Source organism: Pristis pectinata, chromosome 5 (genome assembly GCF_009764475.1).
Source record: "Pristis pectinata isolate sPriPec2 chromosome 5, sPriPec2.1.pri, whole genome shotgun sequence".
Taxonomy (NCBI): domain Eukaryota; kingdom Metazoa; phylum Chordata; class Chondrichthyes; order Rhinopristiformes; family Pristidae; genus Pristis; species Pristis pectinata.
In genome coordinates this window covers 40,007,423-40,027,238 of record NC_067409.1, presented here as the reverse complement: position 1 = coordinate 40,027,238, position 19,816 = coordinate 40,007,423, and the positions used below count along the sequence as shown (strand labels likewise).

At 42.5% G+C, this 19,816-nt stretch overlaps 1 protein-coding gene across 2 annotated transcripts in view; it reads right to left on the bottom strand.

Moving 5' to 3' along the window:
* Positions 1-10,928, bottom strand: part of LOC127570645 (glycerol-3-phosphate dehydrogenase 1-like protein) — a 42,810-nt gene extending 31,882 nt beyond the window's left edge. Inside the window, exon 1 of one of the 2 annotated variants that reach the window (XM_052016392.1) lies at positions 10,688-10,928. In XM_052016392.1, the coding sequence (XP_051872352.1) occupies positions 10,688-10,731 (44 nt within the window). In that variant the 5' untranslated portion in view covers positions 10,732-10,928. The remainder of the gene's footprint in view (positions 1-10,687) is intronic. The other variant, XM_052016393.1, reaches the window with a different exon arrangement.
* Positions 10,929-19,816: the final 8,888 nt, after the last annotated feature.

Below are 19,816 nucleotides of genomic sequence, written 5' to 3'. Positions count from 1 at the left end.
TTTTCTCTCTCAAATCTTATGCACAAACTTTGAGCAGGAAATAATGAAGAGAGCTTTTAAAAGCCACAGTCACAAGGTCATTTATTTAGGACTGGTTGCAAATTAGTTGCATGTTGTGTGGAACATAAACTTCAGCAGAAACTTGTTAGGCCAAAAGGCCAGTTTCTGAGCTATAACATCCTGTATGACAAACAAGCTGCAAAAATGTCTCCAAACATTTTTTTTTATTTTCCCTCAAGAAAAAAGGGACATACTGACGCTGCTGTTCGGTAAAGGCTTACTTTTTGCAACATCACCCAGAGTCTCTTTTGATGCAAGGAGAATGCAACCTAACATGAAATTATTAACCATCGTATTCAGTAACTTTGTCAGAGAATTTGTGGAATCAAAAATCAAGAGTGATGTGGAAAGTCATAATTTTTGTAAAGCAGTTAAAATTATGCTGTGATTTATAATGTACTGCAAACCAGTGGCACACTTATAAGTGAGTCACAGTATCTCATTATGTTTGTGATTTTGCAGGTTTGCAGGAGTGACTTTCATTACTGAATAATAGCTGGGGACAGGGTCTACATTGCCCAACTGCAGAGGTTTACAACCATTAGGAAATATGAGGAGTGGCATTAGCAAGGTAGGCTGCAAACACCAGGGTGTAGATAGGTCAAATATAACAAAGTACATAGACCAGCTTCTCGAATCAGCTCCAATGTAATCAGAGCTCCCGCCTCCCCTCCATGGACTCTGTCTACACTTCTTGCTGCCTTGGTAAAGCAACCAGCATAATCAAAGACCCCACCCACCCCAGATGTTCTCTCTTCTCCCTTGGGCACCGGGTAGAAGATACAAGAGCCTGAAAGCTCGTGCCACCAGGCTCAAGGACAGCTTCTATTCCCCTGTTATAATACTATTGAACATCCCCTAGTACGATAAGATGGACTCTTGACCTTACATACTACCTTGCAATGGTCTTGCACCTTATTGTCTGCCTGCACTGCATTTTCTCTGTACCCATAACACCATATTCTCTATTCTGTTATTGTGATCTATATGGATGACATGCAAAACAAAGATTTTCACTGTACCTCAGTACATGTGACAATAATAAACTAACTTACCAAATTAATATGCTACACTTACAGATTTTGTAACATGCTATATTTTGGATGTATTACTGAAAAAAAAAACACCTTCAAGAGGATCCAAGAGGAAAATGAGCTGGAAGATCCTGTTAGTCATAATGTGCAAATACTTAAAATATTCATTTGACATTCAACTATGTATTATTTTAACAAAAGGTATTAATCAAATTATTTTAGTTTATGAAGTTCTGCAGTAGCTGCTAAATTATTTTTATTTTGATGTTGCAAATAGGTGTAACTATTCTTCCCGGAGAGCTATTTTTGCTTAGTATTACAATGTACTCCAAATTGCAAGAAAATACAATAATTTAGTTAATTTTCATTAAGTTGGTCTGTAACAAAGAGAGGGCCAGTTATTACAGACTGCAGCTACACACTTGGCTATTTCAAATGAAAATTAACACACGGCACTGTAAAGATGAAACCAATTAATACACTTGTAATGGTCAGAAGGAATAATTCCAGTATCAGAAATATTCAACCGCAGGAGAACAGCTTGGTGGTTTCTGAATGACGGCTATTCTCAGACAAATACCATAAGCCTTTTGTTCTTTAGATTTTGGCAGCTAGATAATGAAATTACGAAGGCAGTTGTTTTGCACAATCAGCTAAACTGCACGTGCTGCCATGAACCAACTCAAATAAAAAGCCTACAAGAATATAATTTACTTTTAAATAGTTTTGAGTTAAAGAATATTCCTCAAAAAATTCACAAGTGCGAACTTGTTGCAGTATGATTAATGCAGCTGCAAATGAATTTATCATGAAAAGTATTTTTAAATCTGTCAATCTAAAACATATTTTTACAATTACTTTTACCAAATTTAATGGAATCTTTCCTAATTATTAGGGGTTATAGTTGTCAATTTTAGTATATTAAAACAATTAAATTCAAAAGCCTTTAGAGCATTTCTATTAGTTCACGTAATCAAAAGAACCAGCTTCATTTTTTTTGAGATATTCCCTGAAGGCTGACAAATGACAGCAATTAGTGAAAAATCACATTGAATTGTTGAATCGTAGAATTATCATTCAGTCCTTCGAGTCTATGCCACCCCGCTGCCAGAGCAATTTAGCTAGACCACTATCACTCCTTTCCTGTGGACATTGGTAATTAATAGATCCCTAGGGAGCAGCCAACTTCAAGAGAGGGTCTGCCACTGTGTTAAAAGTGTTCTTTTTTAAACCCAGCTCAGGTAATTGCAGCAACTTTACCTGCGCTGGATTTGTGCTTTAAACCTTTGCCCCACTTACAATAGCTTCCAGCCACGTCGTCATACTCTCGTAAACAAAAAGCTCTCAGAATAGACTGAAACTCTGCAATTCTACCTCACCTAGTCATGAATTATGGTACTCAATTAAACCACTAACAAGAGGAAAAGGCTCCAAGGGAGCATCCCCATCCTTAATGATGGGAGTGCCCACAATGTAGAAGCCAAAAGCAAGAGAGAAACGTTCACAATCAACCATTAGCATGATCATCTTGACTTCCTCCTGAAAATCCTCAGCATCACAGAAGCCAGTCTCCAGCCAATTCAATTCACACCATGTAATATCAAAGCACGGCTGAGAGAGCTGGTTACAGCAAATGCTATGGAACCAGACGATATGCCAGGTGTAGAAGTAACAGCCTGCACTCCAGAACTTGATTTGTTGCACCTTTAATCAAGCTGTTTCAGTGCAGTTACAACACTGCCATCTATCTAACTGTGTAGAAAACTGCCCAGATAGGTCCCATTCACCAAGAACAGGACAAATCCAATCCAGCTAATTACCACCCAATCAGTCTACTCTCAATCACCAGCAAAGCGATGGAAGGTGTCATCAGCAGTACTAATAGGTGACATTTCCTCACCAATAAGCTACTTGCTTGCTGAAGCTCAGTTTGGATTTTGGTAGGACCACTTTGCTCCAGACCTTATCACTGTTTTGGTCCAAACATGGACCAAAGAGCTGAATTTCTTGATATCAATAAAGCATTTGACCTAGTGCAACCTAAGGCCATAAGACCAAAAGATATAGGTGCAGAAATAGGCCATTTGCCCCATCAAGTCTGCTCCACCATTCAATCATGGCTGATTTTTTAAACCCCATTCTCCCACCTTCTCCCTGTAACCTTTAACCCCCTTACCAATCAAAAACCTATCAACCTCTGCCTTTAATACACCCAATGACTCGGCCTCTACAGCCCTCTGTGGCAACAAATTCCATAGATTCACCACACTCCGGCTGAAGAAATTCCTCCTCATCTAGGTTTTAAAGAGGTGTCCCTTTATTTTGTGTCCCTTAGATCCTAGACTTCCCTGTCCTCTCCACATCCACTCTATCCAGGCCTTTCACTATCCGGTAAGTTTCAATGAGATCCCCCCTCATCCTTCTGAACTCCATTGAGACAAGGCCCAGAGACATCAAATGCTCCTCATATGTTAAGCAATGAGCTGTGATAAAACTGAAGTCACTGGGCATCCAAGGGGAGTGACACTTCAATGGCTGGAGTCACACCTCACACAAAGGAAAATGGTTGTGACTATTAGAGGTCAATCATCCCAGACCCAGGACATCACAGCATGTATTCCTCAAGGTGGTGTCCTAGGCCTAAGCACCTTCAGCTGCTTCATCAATGACCTTTCTTCCAACATAAAGTCAGAAGTGGGGATGTTTGCTGATGATTCCATAATGTTCAAATCCATTTGCAAATCCTCAGCAAATGGACAAGTCCATGCCTGCATTCAGCAAGACAACATTCATATGGGTCTGATAAGTGGCAAGTAATGTTTGTACCAGGTAATGACCATCTTCAACAAGAATATAATTGCTTACCCATGACATTCAATAGCATTTCCATAACTGAGTCTCCCACCATCAGTATCCTGGGACTTACCACAGACCAGCTCAATTGGACCAGCCACATAAATAGTGTAACTACCAGAGTTGGTCAGAACCTGGGGATTCTGCGGCAACTGACTCACGTCCTCAAACCACAAAGCCCTTCCAGAATCCACAGGGCACATGTCAGCAGCATGATGGAATTTTCTCCACTTACCCAGAAGAATGCAAGACAAAGTCCACTTGATTGATACCCCATCCACCACCGTTTCCTCCATCAATGTACAGTGGCTGCAATGTATGCCATCTACAAATTGTGCTGCACTTCCTCACCTAGGGTACTCTGACAGCACTTTCCAAACTGCCACTTCAACCCACCAAGAAAGACATGGGCTTCAGGGGCTAGAAATACCACTACTTGTAGGTTCCCCTCCAAGTTGCACACCATGCTGCCTTGGAAGCATATCATTGATCCTTAATCATCACTAGGTACAAATCCTGGAGCTCTGTCCCCACTGAGGGAGAATCTTCACCAGAAGGGCTGCAGTGGTTCAAGATGGTGGATCATCTCCTCCTCAAAGGCAATTTAGGAATTGGAAGTAAATACTGGCCTTGCCAATGATGCCTAAATCCCAAAAAATGGGTAAAAGTAAAGATCAATTAAATTGACCCGGAGTATCTTTACCAGATTCCTTACTCGTTAAGAACACCCCGTCCTTTGTTTCTATTTTCCTACAACTATCTGGGGCTGTTTAGAGAAATATATACTGGACCAAGAAGGCAAAAAGGAGTGGAAGGTGCAATTCTGTGATATAGAACCATAGAACACTACAGCACAGAAAACAAGCCATTCGACCCTTCTAGTCTGTGCCGAAACATTATTCCGCTAGTCCCACTTAACTGCACCCCGTCCATAACCCTCCAGACCTCTCCCGTCCATGTATCTATCCAATTTATTCTTAAAACTTAAGAGTGAGCCCGCATTTACTACATCAGATGGCAGCCCGTTCCACACTCCCACCACTCTCTGAGTGAAGAAGGTCCCCCTAAACCTTTCCCCTTTCACCCTAAAGCCATGTCCTCTCATGCTTATCTCTCCTAATCTAGGTGGAAAGAGCCTACTTGTGTTAACTCTGTCTATGCCCCTCAATTCTGTAAACCTCTATCAAATCTCCCCCTCATTCTTCTACGCTCCGAGGAATAAAGTCCTAACCTGTTCAATCTTTCCCTCTACCTCAACTCCTGAAGACCCAGCAACATTTTAGTAAATCTCCTCTGCACTCTTTCAATCTTACTGATATCCTTCCTATGGTTAGGTAACCAGAACTGCACACAATGCTCCAAATTTGGCCTCACCAATGTCTTATACAACCTCACCATAACATTCCAACTCCTATACTCAATACTTTGATTTATGAATGCCAGGATGCCAAAAGCCTTTTATTTTTTACAACCCTGTCTACCTGCGACGCCACTTTCAGGGAATTATGTATCTGAACTCCCAGATCCCTTTGTTCCTCCGCACTCCTCAGTGCCCTACAACTTACTGTGTATGTCCTACTTTGATTTGTCCTTCCAAAATGCAACACCTCACACTTGTCTGCATTAAATTCCATCTGCCATTTTCTGGCCCATTTTTCCAGTTGGTTCAGATCCCTCTGCAAGCTTTGAAAGCCTTCCTCGCTGTCCACTACACCTCCAATCTTAGTGTCATCAGCAAACTTGCTGATCCAATTTACCACATTATCATCTAGATCATTGATATAGACAACAAACAACAATGGCCCCAGCACAGATCCCTGAGGCACACCACTAGTCACAGGTCTCCAGTCTGAGAAACAATCATCCACTACCACTCTCTGTCTTCTCCCACACAGCCAATTTCGAATCCAGTTTACAACCTTTCCATGGATACCTAGTGACTGAACCTTCTGAACTAACTTCCCATGTGGGACCTTGTCAAAGACCTTACTAAAGTCCATGTAGACAACATCCACAGCCTTTCCTTCATCTACTTTCTTGGCAACCTCCTCAAAAAACTCTACAAGATTCATTAAACATGACCCACCACACACAAAGCTATGCTGACTATCCTTAATCAGCCCTTAGCTGTCCAAATACTTGTATATCTGATCTCTCAGAAGACCTTCCAATAATTTACCTACTACTGATGTCAGGCTCACCAGCCTGTAATTACCTGGTTTACTTTTAGAGCCTTTTTTAAACAACGGAACAACATGAGCTACCCTCCAGTCCTCTGGCACCGCACCTGTGGCTAAGGACATTTTAAATATATCTGCCAGGGCCCCTGCAATTTCTACACTAGTCTCTCTCAAGGTCTGAGGAAATATCTTGCCAGGCCCGGGGGATTTATCTACCTTTATTCACTGTAAAGCAGCAAGCACCTCTTCCTCTTTAATCTCTATATGTTCCATGACCCTACTGCTTGTTTCCCTTCCTTCTATATCCTCTATGCCTGTTTCCTGAGTAAATACCGATGCAAAAAAACTGTTTAAGATCTCCCCCCTCTCCTGAGGCTCCACACATAGACGACCACTTTGATCTTCTAGGAGGACGAATTTTGTCCCTTACTATCCTTTTACTCTTCATATACGTAGAAACCCTTCGGGTTTACCTTCACATTATCTGCCAAAGCAGCCTCATGTCTTCTTTTTGCCTTTCTGATCTCCTTTTTTTTTAAAAAAAGTATTTTCTTACATTTTCTATACTCTTCAAGTACCTCATTTGTTCCTAGTTGCCTATACCTGCTATACACCTCTTTCTTTTTCTTAACCAGAGCACCAATATCTCTTGAAAACCAAGGTTCCCTATGCTTGTTAACTTTGCCTTTAATCCTGGCAGGAACATGCAAACTCTGCACTCTCAAAATTTCGCCTTTGAAGGCCTTCCACTTACTGAACACATCCTTGCCAGAAAATAACTTATCCCAATCCACTTTTCCTAGATCCTTTCTCATTTCCACAAAATTGGCCCTTCTCCAATTTAGAACCTCAACTCGAGGACCAGACCTATCCTTATCCATAATTAACTTGACACTAATGACATTATGGTCACTGGACCCAAAATGCTCACCTGTGCATACTTCTGTCACCTGACCTGTCTGGTTCCCTAATAGGAGATTAAGTATTGCATTCTCTCTCGTCAGTACCTCTATATGTTGATTTAGAAAACTTTCCTGAACACATTTGACAAATTCTAAGCCATCCAGCCCTTTCACAGTGTGGCAGTCCCAGTCAATATGTGGAAAGTTAAAATCCCCTATTATGACTACTTTCTGTTTCTTACATCGGTCTGCTACCTCACTACAGATTTGTTCCTCCAATTCTCTCTGACTATTGGGCGGTCTATAATACAACCCTATTAGTGTGGTCGCATCTTTCCTGTTCCTCAGCTCCACCCATATGGCCTCTGTAGACGAGCCCTCTGGGCTGTCCTGTCTCCGCACAGCTGTGATATTTTCTCTGACTAGTAATGCCACTCCTCCCCCTTTCAACCCTCCCCCTCTATCACATCTGAAAGAACGGAACCCCAGAACATTAAGCTGCCAGTCCTGCCCCTCCTGCAACCAGGTCTCAGTAATAGCAATAATGTCGTAATCCCACGTGCCAATCCATGCCCTAAACTCATCTGCCTTACCTACAATACTCCTTGCATTGAAATAGATGCACCTGAGAACATTTCTATCACATACAAACCTTTGATTTCTGTCTATACCTGCAGTCTTTGCATGACCATTTTCCTCCTCCACCTCACTATCTGTTTTAACACGCCGGTTCCCCTCCCCCTGCAAATCTAGTTTAAACCCACCCCCCAGAGCAGCACTAGCAAACCTACCCACAAGTATGTTAGTCCCCCTCCAGTTCAGGTGCAAACCGTCCTGTCGGTTTTTAAAAAATCTGTTTTATTAGTAAGTGAACAGAAAAGATGTAAAAGATTAATATTTACAGTAAATATACCATAGTATTTACATTAAAACTGCTCACATGAAAACTATGAAATCTGATGGAAGAATAAGAGCTAGTTAACACGTACTGTGCGTCAGTTGACTGGAAACCCATAGCTGAGCAAGAATAAGGCTCATTCCTTATGCATTAACTCTTATTATAGAACTTCTAATTTATAATAACCAATCGCTGTTACTTTACCAGTACATTAAAAACAAACTCAGAAATGCATTTCAACTTAACCAGGTCTTTGAGGTTAATTCATTATGTTACCGTTACTATTTTTCTGTATTAAGTTTACAGCCCATTTCCAACAGAGGAAAGCAATGACAAGCCTGCATATGTATAGTTCCATTCTCTTGACGTTTTATTTCTTTTTCACAGAGGGCACTGTGAAGTGAATACTGTGACATATGCTTTTGGCTCACAACTGCCTCTGTCACTCTGCCCAACACAGTCAAGTGTATGAATGCTAACTCTCTATAGAGACTGTGGAAGAATACAACCAAAGAATGTCCTCAAATCAGATAGGAAAGTTTAAATTCCTCATGCAAAAAAGATAAAAAAAATTATAAAACATTATCTTCCATTTTAATACAACAGTGTTTGTAATGTACTGTGCTGCTGCTGCTGCAAAAAGCTAATTTTCATGTCATTCATACCCTGTGTATGAATGTCTCTGACAATAAACTTGAACCTGGTATTTTTAAGTAATATGTATACAAAATTAAATAAAGTATGCAATTGTCTGACCAAAGATATTTGGTGGAGCGTTTTAAACATCATAATTATCAAACTTGGTCTATACAAATTTGCAATTTCCTCAAAGTGATATTTTGCTGCACGCAACTGAAGTAAATCAAAACTTCCTTAAACACATCATTATTTCCTTGGAGAAAGATTTAAAGAGAATAAAGATCTGTTATTTCAGTTTGAGGTTATCTAATGTGTTAAGAGAGAAGTGAGCTTCAACTGTTGACAGAAAGAGTAACCAAGTGAGGTTATCTTCACAAACCTTCAATTTGTTCATCACACTAGAGAGATATAATGTTGTAAACAACCACCTGGCTCTCTCTTCTCTGCTGAACATGGTATTGGACACTGGAACAGAATTCAATGAGCTCCCCTAAAATGCCAATGAATAAAGTTTTGGCTGTTAAATATTAACAGTCTGTTTGCATGTCCATTAAACAGTCTGTTTCGTAGTATTGTGCTGCTGAGCTACTTACACTGCTTATTCTTTATGATATCAATGTTATGTTACAATATCATGTTACAATATCAATGGGATGTGGTCTAACCATTGTCTATTGGTGTTTATGGAGATACAAGAGACTGCAGATGCTGTCCATTTCCCTCCATAGATGCTACCTGACCCACTGAGTTCCTCCAGCTGTTTGTCTGTTGGTGTTTACCCCTCTTTGGCAATATTGCCAAACTTTCACATTTCAATGATTTTGATCACCAATTATTTAATGTTAACCAGCCATTGGGGAAAAGGTCAAACTATTACTATTAGAAATATATAGAGACAAAGTTGCTTTTATATAATTTATTTTAGTTCAGTTTCTGAGAATCTGACATTTGGGAGCAGCTGCCAACTTTTCTACTGTACTGCTAAAGCTGCCCATCTCTTCTCTGAATGGTTGAATCAGAAGAAATCTGAGATGTAAAACAAAAATCACTGGGGCAACTAGTGTGAAAAGCATAAGGAATGTGGATGTGATAATTGCTTTCAGCGAGATACCCATCTGTCATTTCTAAGAATGAATTTACAAAAAAAAGGTTTAAATAGCCAGGCAATGATTTAACCACTTGCAGAAGGACCAGATAGCCGAGTACCAGAATTGCAGAAGTAAAAGGCATTATCTTATTACAAGTACTGTAACAATTTTTTTGTATAATGCCGCTGTTTTAGTTCAAATTCTAGTGCAGATACTTACAGAGTCTGTAGCTCGGTTGTAAGTATCTGCACAGCTAAATTCAGCTCTCAGATCCCACCAATATAAATCTGGCCCCAAGCCACGAGCTCAAAACTTGATAAAAACGGACTGTAAGTCAGATAATGCAATGTAATCATTCCTGCAACTTTGAGATTGTTGACAATCTTGACGACGCAGCTTTGTCTATTGGGATAGTGGTTTGATTAACTCACACGAGCACAATGAACTGCAGGTTCACACCCATAATTCCTCATTTTAATCCTACCAACAATTTGATTTGTTATTTTCTAAATTACACTAGAGTAAATAGCGGTACAACTTCGGGTAGCTACATCAGCACTGTATGTATGATTGTAAATTGGCTTAGAGAAAATAAATCCAGCCTTTCTGTTGTATAATATTGCCCATTGATTAAGATCTTCTCAGATAACCCTGACATGGTGGATTAAGGCTTCATTTCAATATCACTCTCTGCTAATATTACCCCGAGTGAAAGGTTGACCCTGCACTTGAAATGTCAATATGTCAATTCAAAGTTGGCAAGTGCATTAAAATATCTTATCCCTATATAAGGCATGCAACAGGGAAACTCGTTGTTAGAAGATTCAGTACAATTAAATGACGACATTCTGAGAAAAGATAAATTCACACAGCATCAAAATAAAGCCCTTAGTTTTGTTCTGCAGACAAAAAGACGCTCCATTCCCGAAATGAACCCGAACGATGTGATGACTGCATATCTCCCTTCTCCAACAGTGACTTACGTTACCGACAAAACCGGAGCTCGCAGCAACGACCCCATCACCTGACTCACCAATTTCCAGAGCCAATAATACACACTTTCAGAGGTGCAGCCATTTGCGCCCGAGCAGTTTAAAGGAGCAGCCCAGAAGATACTATTGACTTTGTCTCACGGTGGCTGGAGTGAAACTACTGGGCGTCAGCAGAAGACAGTGGCAGCCGGCACTGAGCATGCGGTAAACCCCCCGCCCCTCGTCTGAGGTCAGCTGACGACGCTCCTCCCTCTGCGGCGCTGACTGGGGCTGCTCAGCTGCAGGTTGCCAGGGAAAAGGTGCTAGTATATGTGGAAGGTGCTCAGAGCAGTCTTAAAACTTGTGCTCTGCCTGGTGTTGTATATCTGCTTTACTATTAAGTAACCTTTCCTTTTGATGGGGGTGATGCAGGTGGAGCTCTGTACTTAACCGAGTATAATCCATCTTGCTTTCTATCCAGGTCCCCTTTTTAACTTTGTTCTGCGGGTTGGGGGAGGGGGGGGGGGGAAGAGAGAAAGGGGGTTGTTTTAAAATCTTTATAAGAAATAAAACTTAACGTTGTTTTCCTTGACTAGGATGGTAACCTGCTCCTGTACCACTCGTTGAGTGTGGAAGGCCTCAAGTGTATTGGTTTATGATTGTCACTTGTCTTGCATACCGATCGTACAAGTCAATTCATTACACAGTGCGGTTACATTGGGTTAGTACAGAGTGCATTGATGTAGTGTAGGTAAAAACAATAACAGTACAGAGTAAAGTGTCACAGCTACAGAGAAAGTGCAGTGCAACAAGGTGCAAGGTCACAACAAGGTAGATCGTGAGGTCATAGTCCATCTCATGGTATAAGGGAACCGTTCAATAGTCTTATCACAGTGGGACAGAAGCTGTCCTCAAGTCTGGTGGTACGTGCCCTCAGGCTCTTGTATCTTCTACCTGATGGAAGAGGAGAGAAGAGAGAATGACCTGGGTGGATGGGCTCTTTGGTTATGCTGGCTGCTTCAGTGAGAGGTAAAGATAGAGTCCAAGGAGGGGAGGCTGGTGTCTGTGATGCACTGGGCTGTGTCCACAACTCTGCAGTTTCTTGTGACCAGTGGACACTGTGCGTTCCCTCTCCAGGGATCCCAAGGTACCAATAAAACCTTGGGGGAAAGGGCAGGCAATCAGAATGGACAGATTGCCCTCCAAACCCACTATCTGGTTAATAGCCAAGAGCTATTAGAGTGGCCAGAAGCAGTCTGATGAGACCCTTCAACTGTCCTCCCCATCTGTAGGTGTCTAAAGATCAGCAGTGTGGGGTTGGAGAGCAGCCCTTTTGAAAACTCAAACCAGGACTGCAACTTCTCACATTCTAAATATACATGTTTTACAGACTTGTCTAGGCCTCAGGAACTACAGAGATCATGGGAATGGGAACACTGTTTAAAAATCTGTTGCACAGGATTGTCGTGGATATCACTCTTCACCTTGTGTCCCTTACATAAAGGGGACAGCTTCCATGCAGAAACATTGTCACTGGAGAACACTTGAACAACAAAAGGCAAAACAGCAGACAAATCTGTGAAAGTGGAGAGTATGCTGGAGCAGCCTATAGAGGAAACCACTCTGTAGAGTGTGGAATGCTAGAGGGGGCATTTCCAAAATTCTACTCAAGTATAGTAGCCCATGATAAGGGCCTGGAACCAATGACCAATTCTGACCAAGCAAGGGTCAGCCTAGTAGGGATTACTCCACACACTTTAATCCTTGACATCCATAGTAAAGGGGCTTCTGCTTCATGTAGTTCATCTGGACAGTTGTTTGGTCACCCTGATAGTCAAAATCTCCTGCTAGCAGGGAGTGCTCTGACTGGAGCTGATCGTGCTTCATATAATAATAAATGTTAGGTAACCCCATTCCATATTACAGACTCCATTTTGGAGAGAAGAAGATTTTGTACATGATAACAAAAGAAGCAGGAGTGGGTGGTCAGTCCCTTGAGCCTGGTCTGTTGCTCAATAAGATCACAGAGGAAGGTAAGAACACTTTGAGTTGTGTAATATACTAATGTGGATTGTGAGTTGGTTAGCAGATAGAAAATAATAGATATATCTAGTGGGTGTTGGTGCTTGGATTCTGACTATTCACAATCTATTTCAGTGATTTGACTGAGAAAATGAAATGCCGTTGACAAATGCTGTTGTGGGTAGTGATGCAAATGCAAAGAAATATAGGCACGCTAACTGAGCAAAAAGTTACGGATGGAATTCAATGTGGAAAACTGTGAGGTTATCCACTTTGGTAGGAAAGAAAATATTTTTTTTTAAATGGTGAGAGATTGGAAAATGTTGATGTTCAAAGGGGCCTTTGTGTCCTTGTCCACAAATCTCAGAAAACCAACATGCAGGTGCAACAGGCAATGAGGAAGTTAAGAGGTATGGTTTCTTTATTTGGGTAGAAAAATAAAAACATGGCGCTACAATAATGTTAGGGTCTTAATGAGACCTTATCTGATGTATTGTTACAAATTTGGTCTCCTTTCGCAAGGAAGGATATACTTGCTATTAGAGGGAATGTAACAAAGATTCAGCAGACTAGTTCCTGGAATGGTAGGTCTGTCATATGAGGACAGACCAAGTAGACAAGGCCCATATTCTCTAGAGTTTTGAAGAATGAGAGGTAATGTCATTGAAACACCAAGTTCTTGCAGATGTTAAGAGCTAGGTATGGGGTGACGTTTTCCTGGTCTATAAATGTAGAAGGGGTAGGCTGTCTAGGACTCAAATGAGGAGAAATTTCTTCATTCAGAGTGGTGAATTTTTGGAATTCTCTATGCTGGAGAGCTGTGTAGGCTCAGTTATGATTGTATTCAAAACAGAGATTGAAAGTACAAAGAGAGAGAAATGTAACAGTTGAATCAGCTATAATCTCAGTGAATGGTTGGGCAAGATCAATGGGCTGAATGGCCTACTCCAGCTCCTATTTCTTATCTTCCTGTTATGTTTTACATTTATGTTCTCCCTCACCTGTCTGCTATCCACCCTCCCTCCCTCTCTCTCCCAGTCCTCTTTCTACCTCTGTCAGGTTAGGATCAAGTGTTATTGCACTAACCTATTTCTCAATCTTCCTCACTGTTCACCTATCACCCCACCAGCCTACGGATCCAGCACATCACTCTTCGTAACCCTGCCAGCTACAATGTGATCCCAACACCACATCTTCCCCTCCCCAACCCTTTCTGCTTTCCACAGGGATCACTCTCTTCGTGACTCCCATGTCTGCTTCCCCCCCCCTCCTCCCCCAGCACTTTGCCCTGTAATCGTAGGAGGTATAACACCTGTCCCTACTTCCTCACCACCATCCAGGGCCCTAAACAGCCCTTCCAGATGAGGCAGACTCATACACGCATATCCTCTGGCCTTGTTTATCGTACCCAGTGCTCTCGATGTGGCCTCCTCTACGTCAGTGAGACAAAGCACACACTGGGGGACTGCTTCGCCAAGCACCTGCACTCTGTCCGCCATGACCATCTGGAGCTCCCGGTTGCTAGCTATTTTAATTCTCCTCCCCATTCCCACACTGACGTGTCTGTCCTGTCTTCTCCATTGCCAGGGTGAGGCTAACTGCAAACTAGAGCAACAGCACCTCATATTCTACCTGGATAGTCTACAACCCAATGGCATGAACATTGAATTCTTCAATTTCTCTCCTGATCTACCCAGTTCTTCCTACACTCTTCCTAAACCCCCATCACCTTATTTCTTTCCCCTCCTCCACCCACTCCAACTGCCCATCGTCCGCACACTCCTTCCACTGGTTCCCCCTCCCCCCACTGTTCCCATCTGCCCTCCCCAGCTCCCTTACTTGGCTCCATGCTCCACCTTCCTCCCCCATCAGATTCCATCATCTGCATCCCTTTGCCTCCACCTGTCACCTCCCAGCCTGTGTTGTTATTTCCACTCTCCCCTCCTCCATCTGCCAATCACTCCTCCTCACCTGGATCCACCTTTCGCTTGCAAGCTCTTGCTGCACTCCTTCCTTTACCTTTTTATACTTGGTTATCTCCCCTCTCTTTTTCAATCCAGATGAGGGGTCTCTACTCATTTCCCTTCACAGGTGCTGCCTGACCTGCTGAGTTCCTCCAGCATCATGTTTGTTGCTCCAGATTTCAGCATCTGCAGGCGCTTGTGTTCCTGTTTTCCTCGCTGCTTAACTGCAGCTCAGCTCTAACAAGTTCTCCAATTAATCTAAAGGAAAGGCAAGGAACTGTTCAGCCTTTTCTGCCTCCACTCAGTAACCTAGCTACAGTATGTAGATAATGTTTGCATATGTGCACTGTTAGAAGCCAAGCTTCCAAGTGAAATGTGGAAGAGGGTTGGCCTTTCACTAAATATCTGGAAGACAAATGTCCTACACCAATCTGCCCCACTACAGGACACTACCCCCAGCAATTAAGATGCATGACAAGAGCCTGGTCAGTGCAGATCACTTCCCATGTTTTTGGAGCCACTTCTCAGCAAGGTTGACAGTAAAGACAAAATTCACCGCCACCTCAGAGGCACCAATGTGGTCTTTGGCTCTCTGAAGAGTTTTCAAAGAGAATAACCACACACCCGGCACTGATCTGCAGCAGTGATCCCTGCCTTACAGTATTATCAAAGCCTTGGATGACTTGCAGGTAAAGAGGTCAAAGCACTGAAGGAGTATTGCCAATACTGCCTCTGCAATATCCTCTCAATCCACTGGCAGGATTGGTAAATCAATGTCAGTGTCAGCAATGCTATCACAAGAGCCTCTCCACTCCAGAAGTCATCATCAGCATTGGTCCAAACCTGAACAAAAGAGCTGAATTCCAGACGTTAGGTGAAAGTCCGTGACATCAAGGCCTGCATTTGGCCAAGTGTGGCATCAAGGAACCCTGGAAAAACGGAAGTCAGTGGGCATGAAAGGTAAAACATTCCACACTTGGAATCATACCTCACACAAAGGAAGATGGTGGTGGATTTGGAGGTCAATCAACCCTAGGACATTATTGAAAGTGTTCCTCAGGACAGTATCCTAAGCCCAATCACCTTCAACTGCTCCATCAAAGACCTTCCTTCCACCATAAGGTCTGACTGGTTGCATCACGGCCTGTAATGGAAACTCCTGTGCACAGGAGCACAAGAGGCTACAGAGAGTAGTAGACTCACGGGTATAGCTCTCCCCACCATCGAGGACATCTACAAGAGGCAACGTCTCAGGAAGGTGACATCCATCATCAGGGACCCTCAACATCAGGGCTATGCCCTCTTCTCGATGCTGCCATCAGGCAGGAGGTACAGGACCCTGAAGACCTACACCTCAAGGTTCAACAACAGCTTCTTCCCCACTGCCATCAGGTTCTTGAACTGACCTGAGAAACCCTAACAATATCGGATTATAGTTTTTCTGTCTCTCAACTTACACTAGTGTTGTTATGTTTATTTTGTTGTTTATTTTTGCACATGTGTAAGTTGTATATAGTTTATGTGACTTTAAGTTTATATTAACTTGTGTTCTTAATGTATTGTGCTGCTGCTGCAAAAAGCTAATTTTCATGGCATTTATACCCTGCAAATGTATACTTGTGGCAGTGAACTTGAAGTGGGGAGTTCAATTTTATTCACAGGTACTCAGCAAGTGACCAGCCCATAACTGCACGCAGCCAGACCAAGGCACCAGCTGTTAAGAGACAAAAATGGCATAAAAGTACTAGTCAATGACCATCTCTAACAAGAAAGTGTCCAACCTATTATTCAGAATTGGGTTTATTATCACTGATTAGTATGCCATGAAATTTGTTGTTTTGCAGCAGCAGTACAGTGCAAAGACATAAAATTACTATAAATTACAAAAATGTGCAAAAAAAAAATGAACCATTCAGAAATCTGATGGCAGGAGGGAAGAAGCTGTTCCTAAATCATTGAATGTATGTCTTCAGTCTCCTGTACCTCCTCCCCAATGGTAGTAATGAGAAGAGGGCATGTCCTGGATGGTGAGGGTCCTTAGCGATGGATGCCACCTTCCTGAGGCACCACCTCTTGAAGATGTCCTCGATGGTGGGGAGGGTTGTGCCCATGAGGGAGCTGGCTTAGTCTACAACCCTCTGCAGCCTCTTGCGATCCTGTGCATTGGAGCCTCCACACCAGGCTGTGATGCAACTAGTCAGAATGTTCTCCACCGTACATCTATAGAAACCTGCAAGAGTCTTTGGTGACATACCAAATCTCCTCAAACTCCTAACGAAGTAGAGCCGCTGGCTTGCTGCCTTTGTGATTGCATCAATGTGTAGTGCAGGATAGATCCTCTGAGATGTTGACACCCAGGAACTTGAAGCTGCTCACCCTTTCCACCGCTGACCCCTCAATGAAGACTGTTGTGTGTTCTCCCGACTTCCCCTTCCTGAAGTCCACAATCAAATCCTTGGTCTTGCTGACGTGTGTGAGGTTATTGTTGTGACACTGTTCAACCAGCTGATCTATCTCACTCCTGTACGCCGCCTCATCGCCACCTGAGATTCTACCAACAACGGTGGTGTCATCGGTGAATTTATAGATGGCATTTGAGCTATGTTCAGCCACACAGTTATGAGTGTAGTGAGAGTAGAACAGTGGGCTAAGCACGTATCCTTGAGGTGTTCCTGTGCTGATTGTCAGCGAGGAGGAGATGTTGTTACCGATCTGCACTGACTGTGGTCTCCCTGTAAGGAAGTCGAGGATCCAGTTACAGAGGGAGGTTCAGAGGCCCAGGTTTTGAAGCTTTTTGATTAGTACTGAGGGGGTGATGGTGTTGAATGCCAAGCTGTAATCGATAAACAGCAGCCTGGCGTATGTTTTGCTGTTGTCTAGGTGCTCCAAAGCAGAGTGGAGAGCCAGTGAGATTGCATTCACTGTAGACCCCTGCAGTAGGCAAATTGAAGCAGGTCTGGTTCCTTGCTCAGGCAGGAGTTAATTCTAACCATAACCAACCTTTCAAAGCACTTCATCACAGTAGATGTGAGTGCTACCGGGTGATAGTTATTGAGCAGCTCACCCTGCTCTCCTTGGGCACCGGTATGTTTGCTGCCCTTTTGAAGCAAGTGGGAACCTCAGTCCACAGCAGTGAGAGGTTGAAGCTGTCCTTGAACACTCCAACCAGTTAGTCGGCACAGGTTTTCAGTACCTGGCCAGGTATGCAGTCGGGGCCTGACACCTTGAGAAGATTCACCCTCTTGAAGGTTGTTCTGACGTCTGCCTCCGCGACAGAGATCACAGGGTCGCCGGATGCTGTGGGGATTTGCACAGGTGTATTGTTATTCTCCCTTTCAAAACCTGCATAAATGGCATTGAGCTCATCAGGGAATGAAGCATCACTGCCATTTATACTGTTAGATATTGCCTTATAGGAAGTAATGGCATGCAAACCCTGCCACAGCTGTTGTGCATCTGATTGTATCTCTAACTTCATACAGAGTTGCCCTTTCACTCTCACGGTGGCCTTCCATAGGTTGTAACTGAACTACTTGTAGGATTCTGGATCACCGGTCTTGAATGCCACAGATCTAACATTCAGTAGCATTACCATTGCTGAGTCACCCACTATCAATTCTACTGGGTGTCACCATTGACCAGAAATTAAACCAGACCAGTCATATAAATACTGTAGCTGTGAGAACAGGTCAGAAGTTAGGTATCCTGTGATGAATGACTCTTCTGAAAATGACAAGCACAAGTCAGAAGTGTGATGCAATACTCACCACTTGCCTGGATGAGGGCAGTGCCAAGAACTCTCAAGAAGCTTGTTACCATCTTAGACAAAGTAGTCCCCTTGATTGGTATCTCATTCACACCATGAAAATTCATTTCCTCAACCACCAGCACATAATGGCTGCAGTGTGTGCCATCTACTAAATGCACTGCAGATAATCACCTTGTAAGTTAACCTAAGTACTGTTTAAGAAAAGTACCACCAAAATGAAAACCTAGTGAGGTGTTACAGACATTGGGCAAATGGAGTGCACAGTGCAACATAGTGGACAGTGTGTGACCCTTTATTGTGGCAATTATGAGAACATGCCAACTTCAATACTGGCTGAGACAACGCAAACTGCAATGAAAGAATACTTTCAGCGCAGATGGGCCATTGTTAGAACGTATGTTGTCATTTTTTGAGGACAGCTACACTGGCCTAGTGGGGCACAATTTGCATACTCACCTCAGACCAGATATTAAGCTGGTCTACTGCAAGTACAAGCCAGTGTGCTTTAAAAAGTAAAATTGAGTCTGAACTGGATCATCTGAACAAGTGGCGTGTTAGTGAAATATCGTACTGCTGTGTGGACTCTATTAAGTCACACTAAACTAACATTTGGAAATGAATAATATTTGCTACTTGTTTCACAAGACTTGTTTGCAGAGTTAGCAGAATCAAAAATGTTCACAGAATTGGAGCTCCCCATGCATGTGCACAACAGAATGCTGGCAAAAATAATCAGTAATGTCTGACCATTAATGTGTAGGAAGGTCAAAATTACCCCGTAGAGTCTAGTTTTCAAGATTTTCCAGGCTGCCGTAGATAAAATCTTGCAAGGAATGGCGTATTGCTGGTATAACCAGATGATCTTTTGATTGCTTCAAGCACAGAAGAAAATCTTCTGACTTTTCAGGAAATGTTCAAGAGATTACATAACCACAAGCTGAAGTTGAAGCAAAGCAAAAAGCAGTTTTTTTCAAGAAGTAGTGTTCCTTGCTTTGAAGCTTAATGCCAGTGGCCTGCAGTCTGAAGAGTAGAAACCATCACCAATATGTCAAAGTCTGAAAATATAAGAGAGCTAAGATTATTCCTGGTGGTGGTGCTGAATTATATGCAACTCCTTCCAGATTTTCTGAGCAAGCACACACTGTGGCATCAGTTGTTGAAAAAGAATGTGAAGTGGATATGGAACAAGATGAGTGCAAGAAAACATTAGCAAGTGAAGTTTTTTTTCTTCATTACAATACCACACCCAAATTCACTGAATGTGATGGTGATGCATCAGGTTATGATGTCGGAGCAATAATAAATTAAGTAATATATGATGGGCAAGAGAAACCCATTGTTTTCACTTCTCATGTCCTAACAAGGACTGAGTGGAATTATCCACAGGTCAAGAAGAAAGCTTACAGAGTAGTATCTGGAATCATGAAATTCCACCA